Source organism: Chiloscyllium plagiosum, unplaced genomic scaffold (assembly GCF_037043375.1).
Source record: "Chiloscyllium plagiosum isolate Xiang-an unplaced genomic scaffold, Cpla_swu_hap1 HiC_scaffold_6, whole genome shotgun sequence".
Lineage (NCBI taxonomy): Eukaryota > Metazoa > Chordata > Chondrichthyes > Orectolobiformes > Hemiscylliidae > Chiloscyllium > Chiloscyllium plagiosum.
In genome coordinates, this window is record NW_028270144.1 from 78097954 (window position 1) to 78113647 (window position 15694).

General features: G+C 38.4%; 1 protein-coding gene across 3 annotated transcripts in view; it reads left to right on the top strand.

The window, feature by feature from the left end:
- The window catches only part of dync2h1 (dynein cytoplasmic 2 heavy chain 1), a 565214-nt gene that overhangs the window by 164544 nt on the left and 384976 nt on the right, over positions 1–15694 (top strand). For all 3 annotated transcript variants that reach the window (XM_043691805.2, XM_043691808.2, XM_043691806.2), the window contains exons 45-50: positions 275–426; positions 2132–2276; positions 7571–7673; positions 10372–10539; positions 11022–11152; positions 12978–13226. In XM_043691805.2, the coding sequence (XP_043547740.2) occupies positions 275–426; positions 2132–2276; positions 7571–7673; positions 10372–10539; positions 11022–11152; positions 12978–13226 (948 nt within the window). The remainder of the gene's footprint in view (positions 1–274; positions 427–2131; positions 2277–7570; positions 7674–10371; positions 10540–11021; positions 11153–12977; positions 13227–15694) is intronic.

The window sequence follows — 15694 nt, forward strand, 5'->3', positions numbered from 1 at the left end:
TCATTTCAAACTACCTCGATGTGGAACCATATCCCACCATATTATGCTGGCAGACTTATTATTAATAGAAAGCAAAAGGAAGATAATTGTCTTAATTAATATAAAAAGAAACCTGGCACTTAATATCTATGTTGCAGTTGTATCTGTTACTTAAATTGACACATATTTATATTGATAATTGGGGCGATCTTGTTAAGTTGTACTGTTTACACCTGAAAACCAGGTACAAATACTTATAATTCTTTTGTGTTCTCTCAAAAACAAAATTCTAAAGGCTCTGACCTACCATGGCTTTTATGATGAAAATTTGGAGTGGGTTGGATTAGAAAATATTCAGATCGTAGCTTCAATGTCAGTAGGTGGTGTTATGGGACGACACACTCTAACAACGAGATTTACATCCATTGTCAGGATCTGTACAATAAAGTAAGTCAAAGAATTTTTTTTCTTCAATGACATAAATACATAGCACTTTTAATTGCATTGCAGTTATGCAATATTATTAAAGCAATAGCTTATGAATAAAATAATTCAATTCAAATTGTATTTTATCGGCTAGTGCATGCTACTTTCAGTAAAACTACAAGGCTTTGCTTGATTTTCTTTCAGTGTTGTGAGGGTTGTCTCACTACATCTTTCTTTGATATGTAATTATTGTTTTCAAGATTTTTTGCTTCTCAGATTATTGCTGCAATAATTATATTTGATGTAACTTGTGTGTTACTAACTGTGCAGTCACTCAGTGGTTAGCACTGCTGCCTCACAGGGATCCAGGTTTGATTTCAGTCTTGGGTCATTGTCTGTGCAGTTTTCACATTCTTCTTGTGTCTGCATGGGTTTTCTCCAGGTGTTCCCACAGTACAAAGATATGCAGGTTAGGTGGATTGGTCATGGTAAAGGTGGGATTATAGAGAGAGAGTAGGTGGCTGGGTCTGGGTGGGATGCCGTTCGGAGGATTGGTGCAGACTTGAAGGGCTGAATGCCCTTTTTCCACACGTAGGGATTTTATGATTCTATGAACATCCACTTTGCTATCAACTTAAAAACAATAGTCTGTTAGAGCACTTTGAATTCCACATCTGTTTTTGATCAGCCTTGTCTATTTTAGTTACAGCTCAATAGATCAATATAAATAGTTATTGGATATCTGGCTCTATGAAACACTTAGACATTTGCCTTTGGATGTTTGCATATTTTTACCAGCACTTTCCTGCTTCCTGGGTTTAACTTACTTCACAACCATGTTCTTGGAAATTGTTGAATGATTCGATTGTGTCATGTGTGGTCTGTTCTGTGAAAATGGGTTGGTTTGAGTCTCATCAATTGTAACTATGTTGAGATCTGTGAATACTGACAGTTCTACCACTATTAGGCCATTGGTATTTACCAGGTAGAGAATTTCAGAAAGTCAAGATCAGCTTATCTAATGGCACTATAGTGCAATTCTGGAAACACATGGAATCGGATGGTGTTATATCATGTCAGTTTTAGAACTGTTTCATTTCTGTGACATGTAGTTCCTGTGTGCTCCATTAAACCTCCCCACCCAGCCCCAACACCTCATGTATTTGGCAAGGCCCAGGGAATGCAGTTTAAGTGGCTGTTGGTCCTTGTTCTATTTAAAATAAAAATACAAGAATAGCTCCCTTAAAACATAGAGGCACCTGACTAAAGGCTTAACAGATATCAGAGTTGAGGTCTGGAAACTGGAAACACCATTCACTATCTAATCAACAAAGGCTCATCTAATTGAGAGAGTTGCAATTCTGTGTCCCTTGTTAAACCACCTCAGGAGGTCTTGTACAACAGTCTTGTTCAGATTTGCTGACTGATCCAAGGAAAATTGACACTTAAATGCAATGGAAGCAGGTATTACTTTGATAAAGTAGGACTTTGTATGATCCCATTTGCCTTGGTCAGGTTCCTGATATGCAGATACAAACAGAAATTTCAATGGTGAGGGTTCAGGAAGTGAGGGTGAACAGCCACATGTGCCACAAAATCCACATCCTCAATGCTCCTAATGGGTGATGCAGAGTTGGGGTAAGGTGGGTAATTAAAATAGGGTCTAAGTGTTTCATAGAAAGTGTAACAAAGCCCTTATGTCTTTTGTCATTGGATTTGATTTCAGCTATCCCGACAGAGAGCAACTTCAGGCCATTTACAGTGCGTATCTACAGCCTGTGCTGCATAGGAATCTAAAGCACCATCCTATATGGTCATGTCCTACACGAATACACCAGCTTGCTGGATCTCTGGTACAAGTGTATGAACAGGTATGCTCCACTCAATTTATTTTTGTCACATATTTAATGCTAAATGTAATTTGGTGTAGTCCATGATACTATGGAGATTTTATTTTTGAATTTTGCAGGTTTTTAGGTATGATGTTTGTGCGTTGTAGGTATTGGTTAATAATGGTGGTGTTACACAGAAAGCCAGACAGTGATTTAGTTCACAAGGTCGTGGTCAAATCCTGTTCCTCCATTGTGCTTCTGAAATCACTTAATTCACTTAATTTGGGTGGCACGGTGGCTCAGTGGTTAGCACTGCTGCCTCGCACCACCAAGGCCCTGGGTTTGATTCCCGCCTGTCTGTCTGGAGTTTGCACATTCTCACTGTGTCTGCGTGAGTTTCCTCCAGGTGCTCCGGTTTCCTTTCACAATCCAAAGGTGTGCAGGTCAGGTGAATTGGCCATGCTAAATTGCCCACAGTGTTAGGTGTGTTAGTCAGGGGTAAATATAGGGTAGGGGAATGGGTTTGTGTGGATTTCTCTTTAGAGGGGCGGTGTGGACTTGCTGGGCCAAAGGGCCTGTTTCCATATTGTAGAGACTCTAATCTAATCTAATCAAACAGTGCGATGGGAAAAGGGGTTGTTGTAATCAAATGTAAGGGTGATAGCAACAGCTTTATATCATGTATCACACATTTTGTAATTACCTCAATGCTGAGCACTGCTGAAGAGAACAATTTACTGATATCCAGCAAAGATAGTGATGCTGGAGCCATTTTTCAAATTGAAAATCCATTTAGGAAGCATAATCAATCAATTGGTACTTACTGTTCTAAATCTCACACAGACTAAGATTCTTTATGACATGGAAGAGACAAAGTTTTTAGAATTTTCTTTAAAAAAATTTCCTGCAAATAGTGTTGGCCATAGGACTGGGCAGTCAAATTGCATCACCTTTCTCTGTAACTTAGTTTTTTAAAAAAATGCAGAATGGTTAATATTGTGTGCGAATGTTAACACTAGGAATGGTAGTTCTTGCACTTCAAAAAAACTCGTCAGTTAAGTACATAGTATGAATAATGAATCAAAATCATAAAATAATGGTGGAATAGCTAGAATGCTTTTATATCAGAGCTAGATTCCTTTGAGTGAACTAGTGTGGCTAAAATCATAGTGTGAATATAACTTAAAGTCAGATTGGACCTAATTTCCAAATGTACACAATACAATTTTACTGAATTAATCACTCAGTCAAGTAAAATATTGTGGATGCTGGAAATCTGAAATAAAACAGAATGCTGGCGAAACAGAGGTGATGTTTCAAATCCAACGCTGAAGAAGAATTCTATCAGATTTGAAATGTTAACTCTGTTTCTCATTTTCCACTGATGCTGCCAGACCTATGAAGTTTTTCCAGTATTTTCTGCCATTACAAGTTTATTGGAAGCCATTTTGCATCAAAAATAAATTGTAGTGTAAATGCAATTTAAAGTTCCAAAAGCATACACTGTCTTAATGTATATTTCCTCATCTGTGTAACGTTTACATGAGTTAAAAAGAAAAAAATCATGTTCCTTTTAGCCTCAGACAGTGTATTGTCATACCAAAGCATTAAGAATTTGTATGCAAAGTATAAATGTAATTTCCAGACTATAGATGAGCAAATTAATAGAAGAGAGTGTGTGCAAAATGCACACTGTCATGTAACTTCCTTTCATAAGTTATATTTACTTTATAGGTGAATAGCTGTGAAATAACTTGTAATGTTAAGGTTCTCCTTCACAGTAGACCAGGCGTTCAAACGTTCTCTTCTAAATCTTGATTTTAGTGTAAAGTTACAGCCTAGATTAGTATCATTGGTTGCTGTTTCAAATTTGTCCACTTGCCCTTTATTTTGGAATTACCTCCTTGTTGGCTGAAAAGCTAGTATATACTTTCTAATCCATATTGAAGTTTGCCCATGAACTTTGACTATTTTTTCATGTAATGTGAATATGTATCTCCATATGGACAGCACTTTTTAAAGATGTCCAGGATCTCCTTGCTGACTGTTGGTATGGATTTTGGGTTTTGGATCAGGCTCCCAATATGGGATCAAGTGGGGTTCTGATCCACATTATATTTAGAACAGATACCTGGCTATCGTTATTCCTGAACTGGAAAATTAATGACAAGATGGTGTGCTTACCACTCATTAAGGATGTTAGGAAACTGTCCTTCATTGGCCCATTTTTGACTCTCCAGTACTGAAAGAACTGAAGCCGCTAACTAAAGGCAAGGTAGAAAGAATGACCTTCGATTTTGAGGTGCCTTCTCAGCAACTTTAAAACTTCTGCATTACAAAATAGGCACAACTGCTGGACTACCAAGATGGGAGGAATGTACTGTATTTTTCTAGGTTCATGGGACGCACTAAATTTAAATGCTGAAACAGGACTAGAAGTTGAAAACTTTGTTTGCACGCATCAGAACTAGGAAGCAAGAAACTGGCATTTTATTTTAAAAAGGCAATTTTTCATACTGAATAAGAGGAGGGTGCTGATTGGTTCGGCCATAATTGGCATGGAGGTACAGTAAGAATTGTTTACCCTTTTAAATAAAAAAATCATCAGCCAAATTTCTTTAATAAACACAAAATGATAATTTTTTTTGTTTGTAAAACAAAACTTATTCAATGAAGGTATACAACTTCATTTGTAATGTGGAAATATAAATATTTACCCCTCTAAATAACCCAAAACACATACATAAATGATTGCACACACTGCATGAATAGGGAGAAAACTGAGAGATTCACTTTTTGGGGAAAAATAACACTTTTGGCTAATAAGTTTTAGTTTTTCAAGGCAAAAAGGATAAGGATTGAAATGCTCAGATGGCGATTGGTCTGAGATTCTCACATGATGTCCCTAAAGGGGACATCATGTGGGCGGCACGGTGGCACAGTGGTTAGCACTGCTGCCTCGCAGCGCCAGAGACCCGGGTTCAATTCCCGACTCAGGCGACTGACTGTGTGGAGTTTGCACGTTCTCCCCGTGTCTGCGTGGGTTTCCTCCGGGGGCTCCGGTTTCCTCCCACAGTCACAAAGATGTGCAAGTCAGGTGAATTGGCCATGCTAAATTTTTCCCGTAGTGTTAGGTAAAGGGGTAAATGTAGCGGTATGGGTGGGTTACGCTTTGGCGGGTCGGTGTGGACTTGTTGGGCCGAAGGGCCTGTTTCCACACTGTAAGTAATCTAATCTAAAATCTAAAGTAGGCTGTGTGATCATGGCATGTGTAACTTGCTCTGGACCCCTAACAGTCCTTCTAGGTGAGGCAGCGATTTCCCTTTCCTCTCCTCCAACCTAGTTTACTGTATCCGGTGCGACCTAAGTGGTGTTATCTACATTGATGAGACCAAACGTAAACTAAGGGAACGTTCAGCCGAGCATCTCAGATGAGCCTGCACAGGCCGACCTGACCTCGCAGTCACCTCCCATTTCAATTCTCTTTCCATTCCCTCTCTGACATGACCATCCTTGGCCTCCTCTATTGCCACAGCGAATCAGACCGCAAATTGGAGGAGCAACACCTCATCTTCTGCCTGGGCAGCCTAGAGCCTGGATGACTCAACATTGAGTTCTCCAATTTCAAATAACCATTCTACCCACTCCCCTGCCTCCCTTTCCAGCCCTTCCCCCTCCCTTCCATTGCTCTGGCCGATCCTTCCTTCGAGCTACCAACTGGATTCATTCCTCCCATCGACCAGACTGACCTTCTACCTGTGTTCACCTATCACTACCTCACCACTCAGCCCTCTCCCCACCCAAACCCTCCCCTTTATTTGCAGCTTCCTTTATCCCCAAACCCAGTCCTGAAGAAGGTTATACCTGAAACGTTGACTCCTGATGCTGCCTGCCTTGTTCTTCCAGCCTCATGCTTGTCTAACTTGGATTCCAGCAACTGCAGTTTTTTTGTCTCTAACTTGCTCAGGAAGCAGATTTCAACTCACTCTTCAAAAGTACAATCAGGTTTCATAAGAAAATGTTTTTTTTAAGAAACAAGAGAGCTAATTTGGAGCTCCTTCCCTCTGACAGGCTGACCATTAACTATTCCAAACAATACTCAAAGCACAAACTGCAACCTCATCAATACATAAGCAGTTATCACAAGTCAAGTAACTATCAAGCAATGTGTTTTTTTCAAGAGTTCCACTGATTTGGTTGATTTTTGAAAAAACAATCTAAGCAGCTACAAATCTTCAAACTCTTGTCTGCAAAAAATATTAAATATGAAGCCATCAATACACTTTTGTAGATTATGTGGCTGCATAGGGCTGGGAGGGTCTTAGTGACTGCCTGGAGTGCTAATATTCTGGTCTCATATTAAGAGACTACCTTAGCTTGGTTGTTTCTATAACTATTGGGTAGCCAAAGTCTGAAAATTGGCCTTTTACTTGCTTGAATAGACTGTGTGTGGACATACAGGCAGGTAGCCCTTGCTTTTGTAATCCTACGTCTGGGCATTCAGGTTGTAGTGGTACTGAAGAACTGGCATGTGACTCTGCAATGCAAAATTGCACAGCTGCCTGCCTCTGTTTCTGTCACTATATTGAGGCAAAATCCTGGCAACAGTCTATGCGTTCAGGGTTCTGACCACTGTGTATAGTACTGGATTTTATATTTTCCACATTGTTATAATTATTCATTATAAATTATTGCTGCTTGCACGTTTGTTCTTTTTCATTACAATATGTTTGAGAATGCTTTTAACCTGTATTTTTTGGAGGTGCGATAACTGAAACAAACAAGATTCTTTGGGACATGACAGGGTAGATGAAGAAAGATTGTTTCCTTTTGTGGAACAGTCTAGGACCAAAGGCCATAATTTCCGAATAAAGGGCTGCCCAGTTAAGACAGACGAGAAAAAAAATTCTTCTTTCAGAGGGTAGTGAATCTGTGGAATTCTTTACCGCAGCAGACTGTAGAGACTGGATCCTTAAGCATATTCAAGGCTAAGATAAACAGTATTTTAATCAGTAAGGGAATCCAGGTTTATGGCAAAAAACCAGGGGAGTGGAATTAAGGATTATCAGCTCAGTCATGATCTCGTTGAATAATGGCTGAATTCTGATCCTACATCTTATAGTCAAAACACTTTGGAAATAACATAATCGCAGATCTATCACATTAGTGATTGCCTTAGTTCTGATAAAGGCTATTAGAAACTAATATCATAGACATACCTTCTTGGGTATTCAGCAAAATGGCAAAGATTTTGAAAATCTTAGAGTGTTATATTTCAGTTTTTAAAAAGCTTTTTATTATTTGGTTGATATATGTATTCCTATTCATTGTAGGTTCGAACAAAGTTTACAGTGGATGACAATAGTCATTACCTTTTTACCCCATGCATTCTTACTCAGTGGGTACTTGGATTATTCCGATATGATCTTGAGGAAGGTAAGAATCTCATTTAATAATATTTATATCCCTTTTTGCCCTCCTTTTCTCTCTAAATGTATTTCACCAGGTGAGATTAGTGTATTTATGCCTGTTGCTGTTAGGTAACTTTTAAGCATTTTGTTATTATTTGGATTTCAAAGTAGAAGTAGAAGAGCCACAATCAGGTTTCAGTTAAGAGAAGGGTTTCATTCAAGCACAGAGGCACTTGCGTACATTGGCAGTCCATCTTTTATTGTGTTGCTGATGCTACAGTATGCATTTGTATTGAAGACAGCCTGGTCGAGGAGAAAACAAAGTCAAGAACTGTCTTCAGGCTTAGACTTCTGTGTCATGCTACTTTGTTATTCATTAATAATAAATACAGCTTTGACCTTATCATTACCATTAGTATTTTCTTTGTGTGTTCATGTTTCTGCCCATGTGCACTTTTGACACTGCACTATATGGATTGTAGCAGTTCAAGAAGGCAACTCGTTACCACATTCTCAAATGCAGTTAGGGTTGGAAAATAAAAACTGACCTAGCCAGTGGTGCCCAAATCCCATGACTGTGTTAACAAAAAAAAGAGGTCCTTCATAGGAGTGTTGTAAAACATCATTTTAAGTCAAATTCAGCAATGTTCGTACTGGGGACATGGTCAAGATTGATTGAAAGGGCTGGTTTTCTGAAGCTTTTAAAAGATGAAAGAGAGCAAAAGGCAGATGTTTAGGAAGGAAACTCCAGGGCTGAGGGCTTATTCAGCTGAAAGCATGACTACCAGTTGTTTAGCAATTAAAATCAGGAATGCTTGATGCTAGAATTGGAGTAGTATTGATATCTCGGAGGGTTATAGAGCTGACCGAGATTACGGAGATAAAAAGAAGTAAGGTTTTGAACAGATTGAAAGCAGGAATGAGAACTTTAAATTTAGTATTACATAACTGGAAGACAATGTAGATTTGTGAACGTGGACTTGGCGACAGTTAGGTCAAAGGAACAGACTTTTGGAGGATTGATGTTTATAGAGGATAGAATATCGGAGGCTAGCCAGGAGGCCATCTGTTGTTTCAAGTCTAAATATAACAATAGCGTGTCTGAAGGACCTCAACAACAGTTGAACTGTGGCAGAGATGGAGTTGGATAATGTTATAGCAGCGGAAATAGGTCATTTTTGTGATTGCACAATTGTAAGGGCTGAAACTTAAATCAGGTACAAGTATAACAACAAGGTTGCTTACAATCTGTTCAGTTTCAGACAGTTGCACAGGAAATGGGTTGAAGCCATGTAGGAAATAGAGTGCATGACAGAGACCAAAGACAATGCTTTTGGTCTTCACGATATTTTTCATTGGTATAAATTGCTGATTACTATCCAACAACCTAGAGACAATGGGAGTGCTTGCGAGAGGTGATGGTGAGGTAGGGTTAGATGTCATCAATGTGCATCTGGACAACATCAATGCTACATCTTCAGATTTTGTCATTGAGGGGCATTCTATAGATGAGGAGCTAGTTGGGTCATGGAGAAATCATTGGAAGACATGAAAATTAATGATGCAAGAATGGAATGAGAAACCATTGCAGGTGATCCACTGGCTACAACTGAATAGAAAACAATGGAAAATGGCAAGCCCTTTCTCATCCAGCTGGATGTTGGTGAAGAGAGGAAGAAGGAAGATGTCCTTCTAAATGGTAATGCTCACAGGTTTGTGAGGTTCACGTCTTCTGATGTAAGCAATATCCTGGGCATTCTGTTTAAATTTTTCTATATATCTCTTGATATTTTGTAATTTGCCATCTTGCTGAAATTTTCAATTTATGAAATGGATAGCAATTTTTGAGATTTTATAAAATGTCAAAGCTCTGTAAAAAGCAAATACATACCAGGTATGTATTTGCATTGAAATTGCATAAATTGTGGAACTGCTTATAGATTTGGGAGCACTACAGTATAAAGGAAGGAATGAAATGTACATCCATTTTATTCCAGTGATGACCTTTTTATAAAGTCCGAATCTGTTTTGACTTTTCCCGTTTTTGTCAATTATATAGGTATTATGATATATTTTTATGGCTATAAATCAGCAAAATAGATTACCTGAGTTCAGATCTCTCAATGACAAATATATATTTCAATCAATGTGTTGCTACTAACAGGAAATTTACTGTGAAAGATGCTGGATTATCACCAAAAAAACAACTGATTTATAAATATCTTGTAGAGAAAGAAGTCTGCAATCCATCTGGTCTGGCCAACATATGACACAAGCTCACGCTATGTGCATGACCTTTAATGTAATTTGAAGTATTCTCACAAAACATTCAATTATATGAATTGAGTGGAAGGCCTATCCTACCATTCCAGCTAAAGATGAGCAATAAATCCTGAGTTTCTTTTAAGAAAGCCTGTGTATCATTTCTTCGACTATTTGCTAATCTACGGATTCTGTAAAACTGAGTAATTATTATCTTTTTCTATATTTATTGACTTATTACATCTAATTATCTGAGGTTTTATTTTTATCATTGTCTTGTTTATTTAATTTTCCCAACATAGACTATTGGTGTCAAAGTTTTAAATCTGATACTTAGCCTATACTCTAATCTATCTTCTAATATTTCTGTTAGTAATTACTGTACATGGAACATCAAATGTCAATATCTTACAAATGTGTTACATTAACACTTCAAATTCAAGTATCAATATTATTTATAGGTGAGTCACAACAATCAGTGGATCACGTCCTAGAAGTTGTTGCTTATGAGGCGCATCGCTTATTCCGTGACCGTATAGTGGGATCCAAGAATCTAATTGCTTTTGACAACATTTTGATATCAGTAATCCGAGGAGATTGGGGATCAGATTTGCTGGACAATATGACAGGTAATTCTATTTATCAGCTTATTTATAAGTTATCAACCTGTTTATAAGTGATAAAATAGTGAAGAGAAGTATTTGAGACAGTTGCATTATTAGCTGAAAATGTGTTGCTGGAACAACGCAGCAGGTCAGGCAACATCCAGGGAACAGGAGAATCGACATTTCGGGCATAAGCCCTTCTACCCAACAGTGCAATTTCAGTGACACGGATTTTGCAAAATAGTTCTTGGACAATTAAGTGTATTTATATTATGTTGTATCTGCAATAGTCAACCTCAAGTTGAAGCTGAATAAATGAGTGCTATCATTGGATTTATTTTTCATGTAAGGGTTATTTTCTTTGTCATTGAGAAAAGATTCTATTTAATCTTACGGGCCTCAATTGTGATTGGTCTCCTAAAACTCTGCTCTGCTCTGCATCCAAACTAATTTCATAATTTTTTTCCATAAGTGATTCCTTTGGTTAAAAAAAACATTTTTTTTAGATTTCTTTTATGTGACCTGGGGAGCTAGACATGAAGCTGGTTCTGTGACTGCTCCAGACCAACCTTTACCTCCATATGGGAAAATGCTGGGAAAGTTAAGATCTTCTGATTTGAGAGAAGTTATCCAAAAGGTACTGTTTTCTCTAAATGCACCCATTATCAATAATCTATTCAAACTGCAAGTTTTATGATTGAATTGTGCAGTCTATTTTAGAATGAATTTTGTGATTTCTTTTTGTTGCATTGGAACTATAGACAGAACTGTAAGGTTTGAAATTATATGGGACTATGGGTTTGCTGTATGCATGTTCTTCCCACTGCCACTGGCATTTTACTAGCAGCACAGAAGGTTGAAGAATACTCTCCTACCCACGGACCATAAGTAGTCAATTATGGCCCTTTTCGTGTCATAGTTTACAGTTTACCAGCAGCAGATGGGCTGTCTACCATGTTGGGGGGCTGCCACATAGACCTTGGTGCTATCAATATAGTTTGGAGTTTGTGGAGGCCTTTATGGACCATATAGGCCTTTTGGCAAATTCTTCACGATGTGGAGTTATACCTTGCCCAAAGGAAGAGGATTATCGTTGTTGGTGTTCAGCAGTTCCTCAGGATAGTGTCCTCGTCTCAACCATCTTTAGCTGTTTATCACTATCTTTCTGTCCATCATAAGATCAGAAGTGGGGATGTTCGCTAATGATGTTACAATGATGATACGATGTTCAACACCATCCATGGCCTCCTCTGATACTGAACCACTCCATATCCAAAAGTGGCAAAGTCTGGCTAGGAATTCCGCAACACGTAACTCACTTCCTGACTCCCTAAAGTCTGTTCACTCATTTATTGAATTAGACTGCAAAAGGCTTTCGGAGATTAACAAGGATTTTATTGTAAACCTATAATTTAGCATAAACAGAAGTTTTCACTTTTCCCTTTTTGATTGCTTCCCTGTCTAGAAACCAACATCCTTGTACTGGGGAAAAACCCAGCTGTTACTTTTTAATAGAACAAACTATACAAATTTAAATGACAACCTGCTAAGAGCACATGAATCAAAATTTTAAAGGAAACTTAGAAAATTTCAAATAACAATTTCATTGGTGCAGGAGAAACGCAGTTGTTCATTTTAAGAATGCATTACCAACCAAATCATCCAATTTACTCATTAATAAACCACAAACACTGCCCACCCAGGCCCCCAATGGAAAGTGGGAAGACTCTGCATGCTGAATCCTCTAAGAATGCAAATCAGGAACTCAGCTCTATTTATTTTGATGACACACCTGCAGAGCAGGTTGATCATGAACCTGGATCTTCTGCCTCAGAGGTAGGGACCTGACCATGACATCACCAGATCCCTGAGAAACTGAGCTCTGATTTTATTTCCAGAAGTGCAATTACACACGCCTGAAAAGATCTCCACCCCAAATCATGCATGTTACTTTTCATCTGTTATTCAGTACCAGTAAATCTGCCGTGTTTCCAATCAATCTGTTTACATGCAAAGCCCAACGAGAGTAATGCAATACCACCAAAGATGAGGGAGGGGTATGAAATATGGGAGCAAGAGACAAGGCACTGCATCACCTAAGGAACTCAGCTTGTGTTTTCCAAACAACCTGTGCAGGGATGTTTCTACACACCTCTGAAGCAGATGGGACTTGCATTAGGCAAAACGTGTATGGTTAAATATTCACTGATTATCTTGACTTACTTTGGACCCCTTATCTTTTCTATGTGAAATAGTTAATGTTGCAAAAATGCATTAATCATTCTTATCTCATGTAAAATTGGTGTTTAGGTAAAGAGCCATCAACACAGACTCAATTGATGCTTTCACTCTAATAGTAGTCCTCATTACTTTTACTCTTTACTTGTCTTATCCAACCACTGTATTCTGCACATTTTGCCCAACATCGTTTTACAATTTCACCGTTCTAATTGTTCTGACAGGGAATCGTTCATTATGGTAGAGACAATAGAGAATTGGATATTTTACTCTTCCATGAGGTTTTGGATTACATGGCAAGAAGTGACCGAGTACTGAGCTGCCCTGGAGGTTCGCTGCTACTAGCAGGACAAAGTGGTGTTGGTCGTAGAACGGCCACCTGTATAGTCAGTCACATGCATGGAGCAACACTATTTACACCAAAAATTTCCAGGAATTATGAGATCAAACAGTTCAAAAATGACTTAAAACATGTAAGTAAAATATGCTACTTTATAAATAATGTTTAACTGCAGCAAATATAATATAACTGTGAAATATGCATAACTAATTTGAAAGCTTGTGATAAGTCCATGTACGCAAATGCATGCCAGCATTGGTGCTAATTTGTTCTGAAATGTTTTAAAGTGATTATGGAAAGTTGAAATTTGACTTTTAAGCATATTAAGCCTGTAGTGATTGGAATGAGGTTGGCCTGGTAGATCTCACTGAGTATGAGTTCCTCAATTGGGGCTGTTAACCTGGGCCAATCAGGGAGTCCTGGCTGACAGATATGAACAGGAGTCACAGGGATTCTCTTCACTTCAGGGACTGGCTGTGATCTGGCTAGCCAGCGTACATATACTGTGCCTGAGTAAATAAAGGTAACTTGATGATGGGATACTGGCCTCTCTGCAATTAAAAGAAGAGATGGGAACCGATAATGTACCCTTAATCTGTAATAGTTCCCTGATATACATTCTCAGTCTGGCTGAGATCTTGCACAAATTTGCTCTCGATTCCAGAGAAAATCTCGTGAAAGACTGGTTCTGCGATCACTAATACAGTTGTGCTGGGATCGACCTCCATTAGAACTGGGTGATCATTTCACCAGATTTCTTTGTTGATTAGTTCTGATTTAACTGCTCCAAATCACATATTGGTGGATTTTCCAGGGTGTGCACTCTCCTAGATACTAGCCTGTGAGTTTTCTTTCTCAAGTCAGACCTTGTAGGACTCCTTTGCTGTCTTGAATTTGCATACTGGCAGCAACTACAATGGCTTGTGAGCCTGGATCCTGAAGAACATTTTAGCCATTTGGTTGAGGCTAGAATCGAGTCCATCTGCTCAGGATATGCCATGATTGAGACTCTGAATTTGCCTACACTCAAGTGATGTTTCCCAAGCTCAGTCAGAGAGGTGAGGGTGTCCACTTCCATTGGGATACTCTATAGTTCACATGCTCCACTTGCTACATTTTCTAATGACAAAGCCATTTGAAGTCCAGTTGGGCTTGAGCTAATTGGTGCTTTTGCATGATTATATCATTAATCCCGCATACCAAATGGTCTCTCAGCATCTCATTCAGGTTAACCCAAAATCACATGCATCTGCCAATCATTTTAACATTGTCAAAAATCATGATGTTGGTTCCCCTGGTTCTTAAACTGCGGAATAAAACTGTAATGTCTCAGAATTAGAGGAGATTTGGGGTCATAATATTTCTTAATTAAATTGGTCAATTCCTGAAAGGTTTCAGTATTTGGTGCCTCAGGGAAATTTGGACCCCTAATAGCTGAAAATGCTGTGGGTCCGCAAGCAGTCAGAAGATTTAATCATTGCTCTTCATCTGCCCAATGGCATTTGCCTGGGAAAAAATAAAGCATTCTTTCCACATACTGGACCCAATCTTCGATGGCAAGATTGAACGAGTCAAGCTTCTCAAATAACAGATGTCAGAAATGCTTACCCCAACTCAAAGGTTACTATTGCGAGCAAATTTTCTTCAGGAGTACACTGTTTTTTCTCATTGCCACTGAAATAACTTTACAGAGGTCAGTATCTCATACCAAGTCACCCTTTATTTAGATGTGCATAGTACATGACACTGACCAGCTAGCTCAGAGCCAGTCCATACAGTGAGCAAAACCGCTGACATTCCTGTTTATATCTGTTAGCCAGGATTCCCTGATTGGAGCTGTTAACCTGGGACAATCAGGGAACCCATACTCAATGAGATACACCTAGCCAAACTCGTTCCAGTCACTCCAAAATCATTGTCACTGCACTCAATGGAACAAGTATAACTGTACTCATTATTATATCGAAAACAATGGTTACACTTTGATAATTAATTTTGATCTTGTTCTTCAATTCGGTCTCTTGGATAGCCCCAAAACCAGACCAGTGTTGATTCTAATTATGCCTGGTGACTGACATTAATCGTATGATATTCCATCCTTCGTTCTTTATCTTTTGCTTTTGGTAACAATTGTAATATTGTTTCACTTCAGAAAAAGCTCCTTCACTTTGTTGGCTTGACATTTATTTGTGCTTTTGTTAATTTAGTTTTTTTTATGATCCCTGTGAGAAACTGTAATCAAAAGTAATAATCTTATTGAATGATCTCAGAATGAATGACCTCAATGTCAACAAAATTGTCCTTCATTGTAGTTTTTACTTTATAGAATCAGAAACAATACAAATTACATGTATAATAACATGAAGATGTTAATTCAAATACAAGGATAAATGTCACTTTAAATAGTGAATACAATACAGATATACCTTGTGCAACCAGAGGCATTTGTATCATTCCACACATAAATGTTGTACTACATAGCTAAACAGTTCTAACCATACATGATTAGAGAACAGCATATTGTAGATCAGGGATACTACCCATTGCAGCTTTTTTCTTTGAGTTTCAGAAGTATGATTCAGAAGTAAGACATCAGTCAGA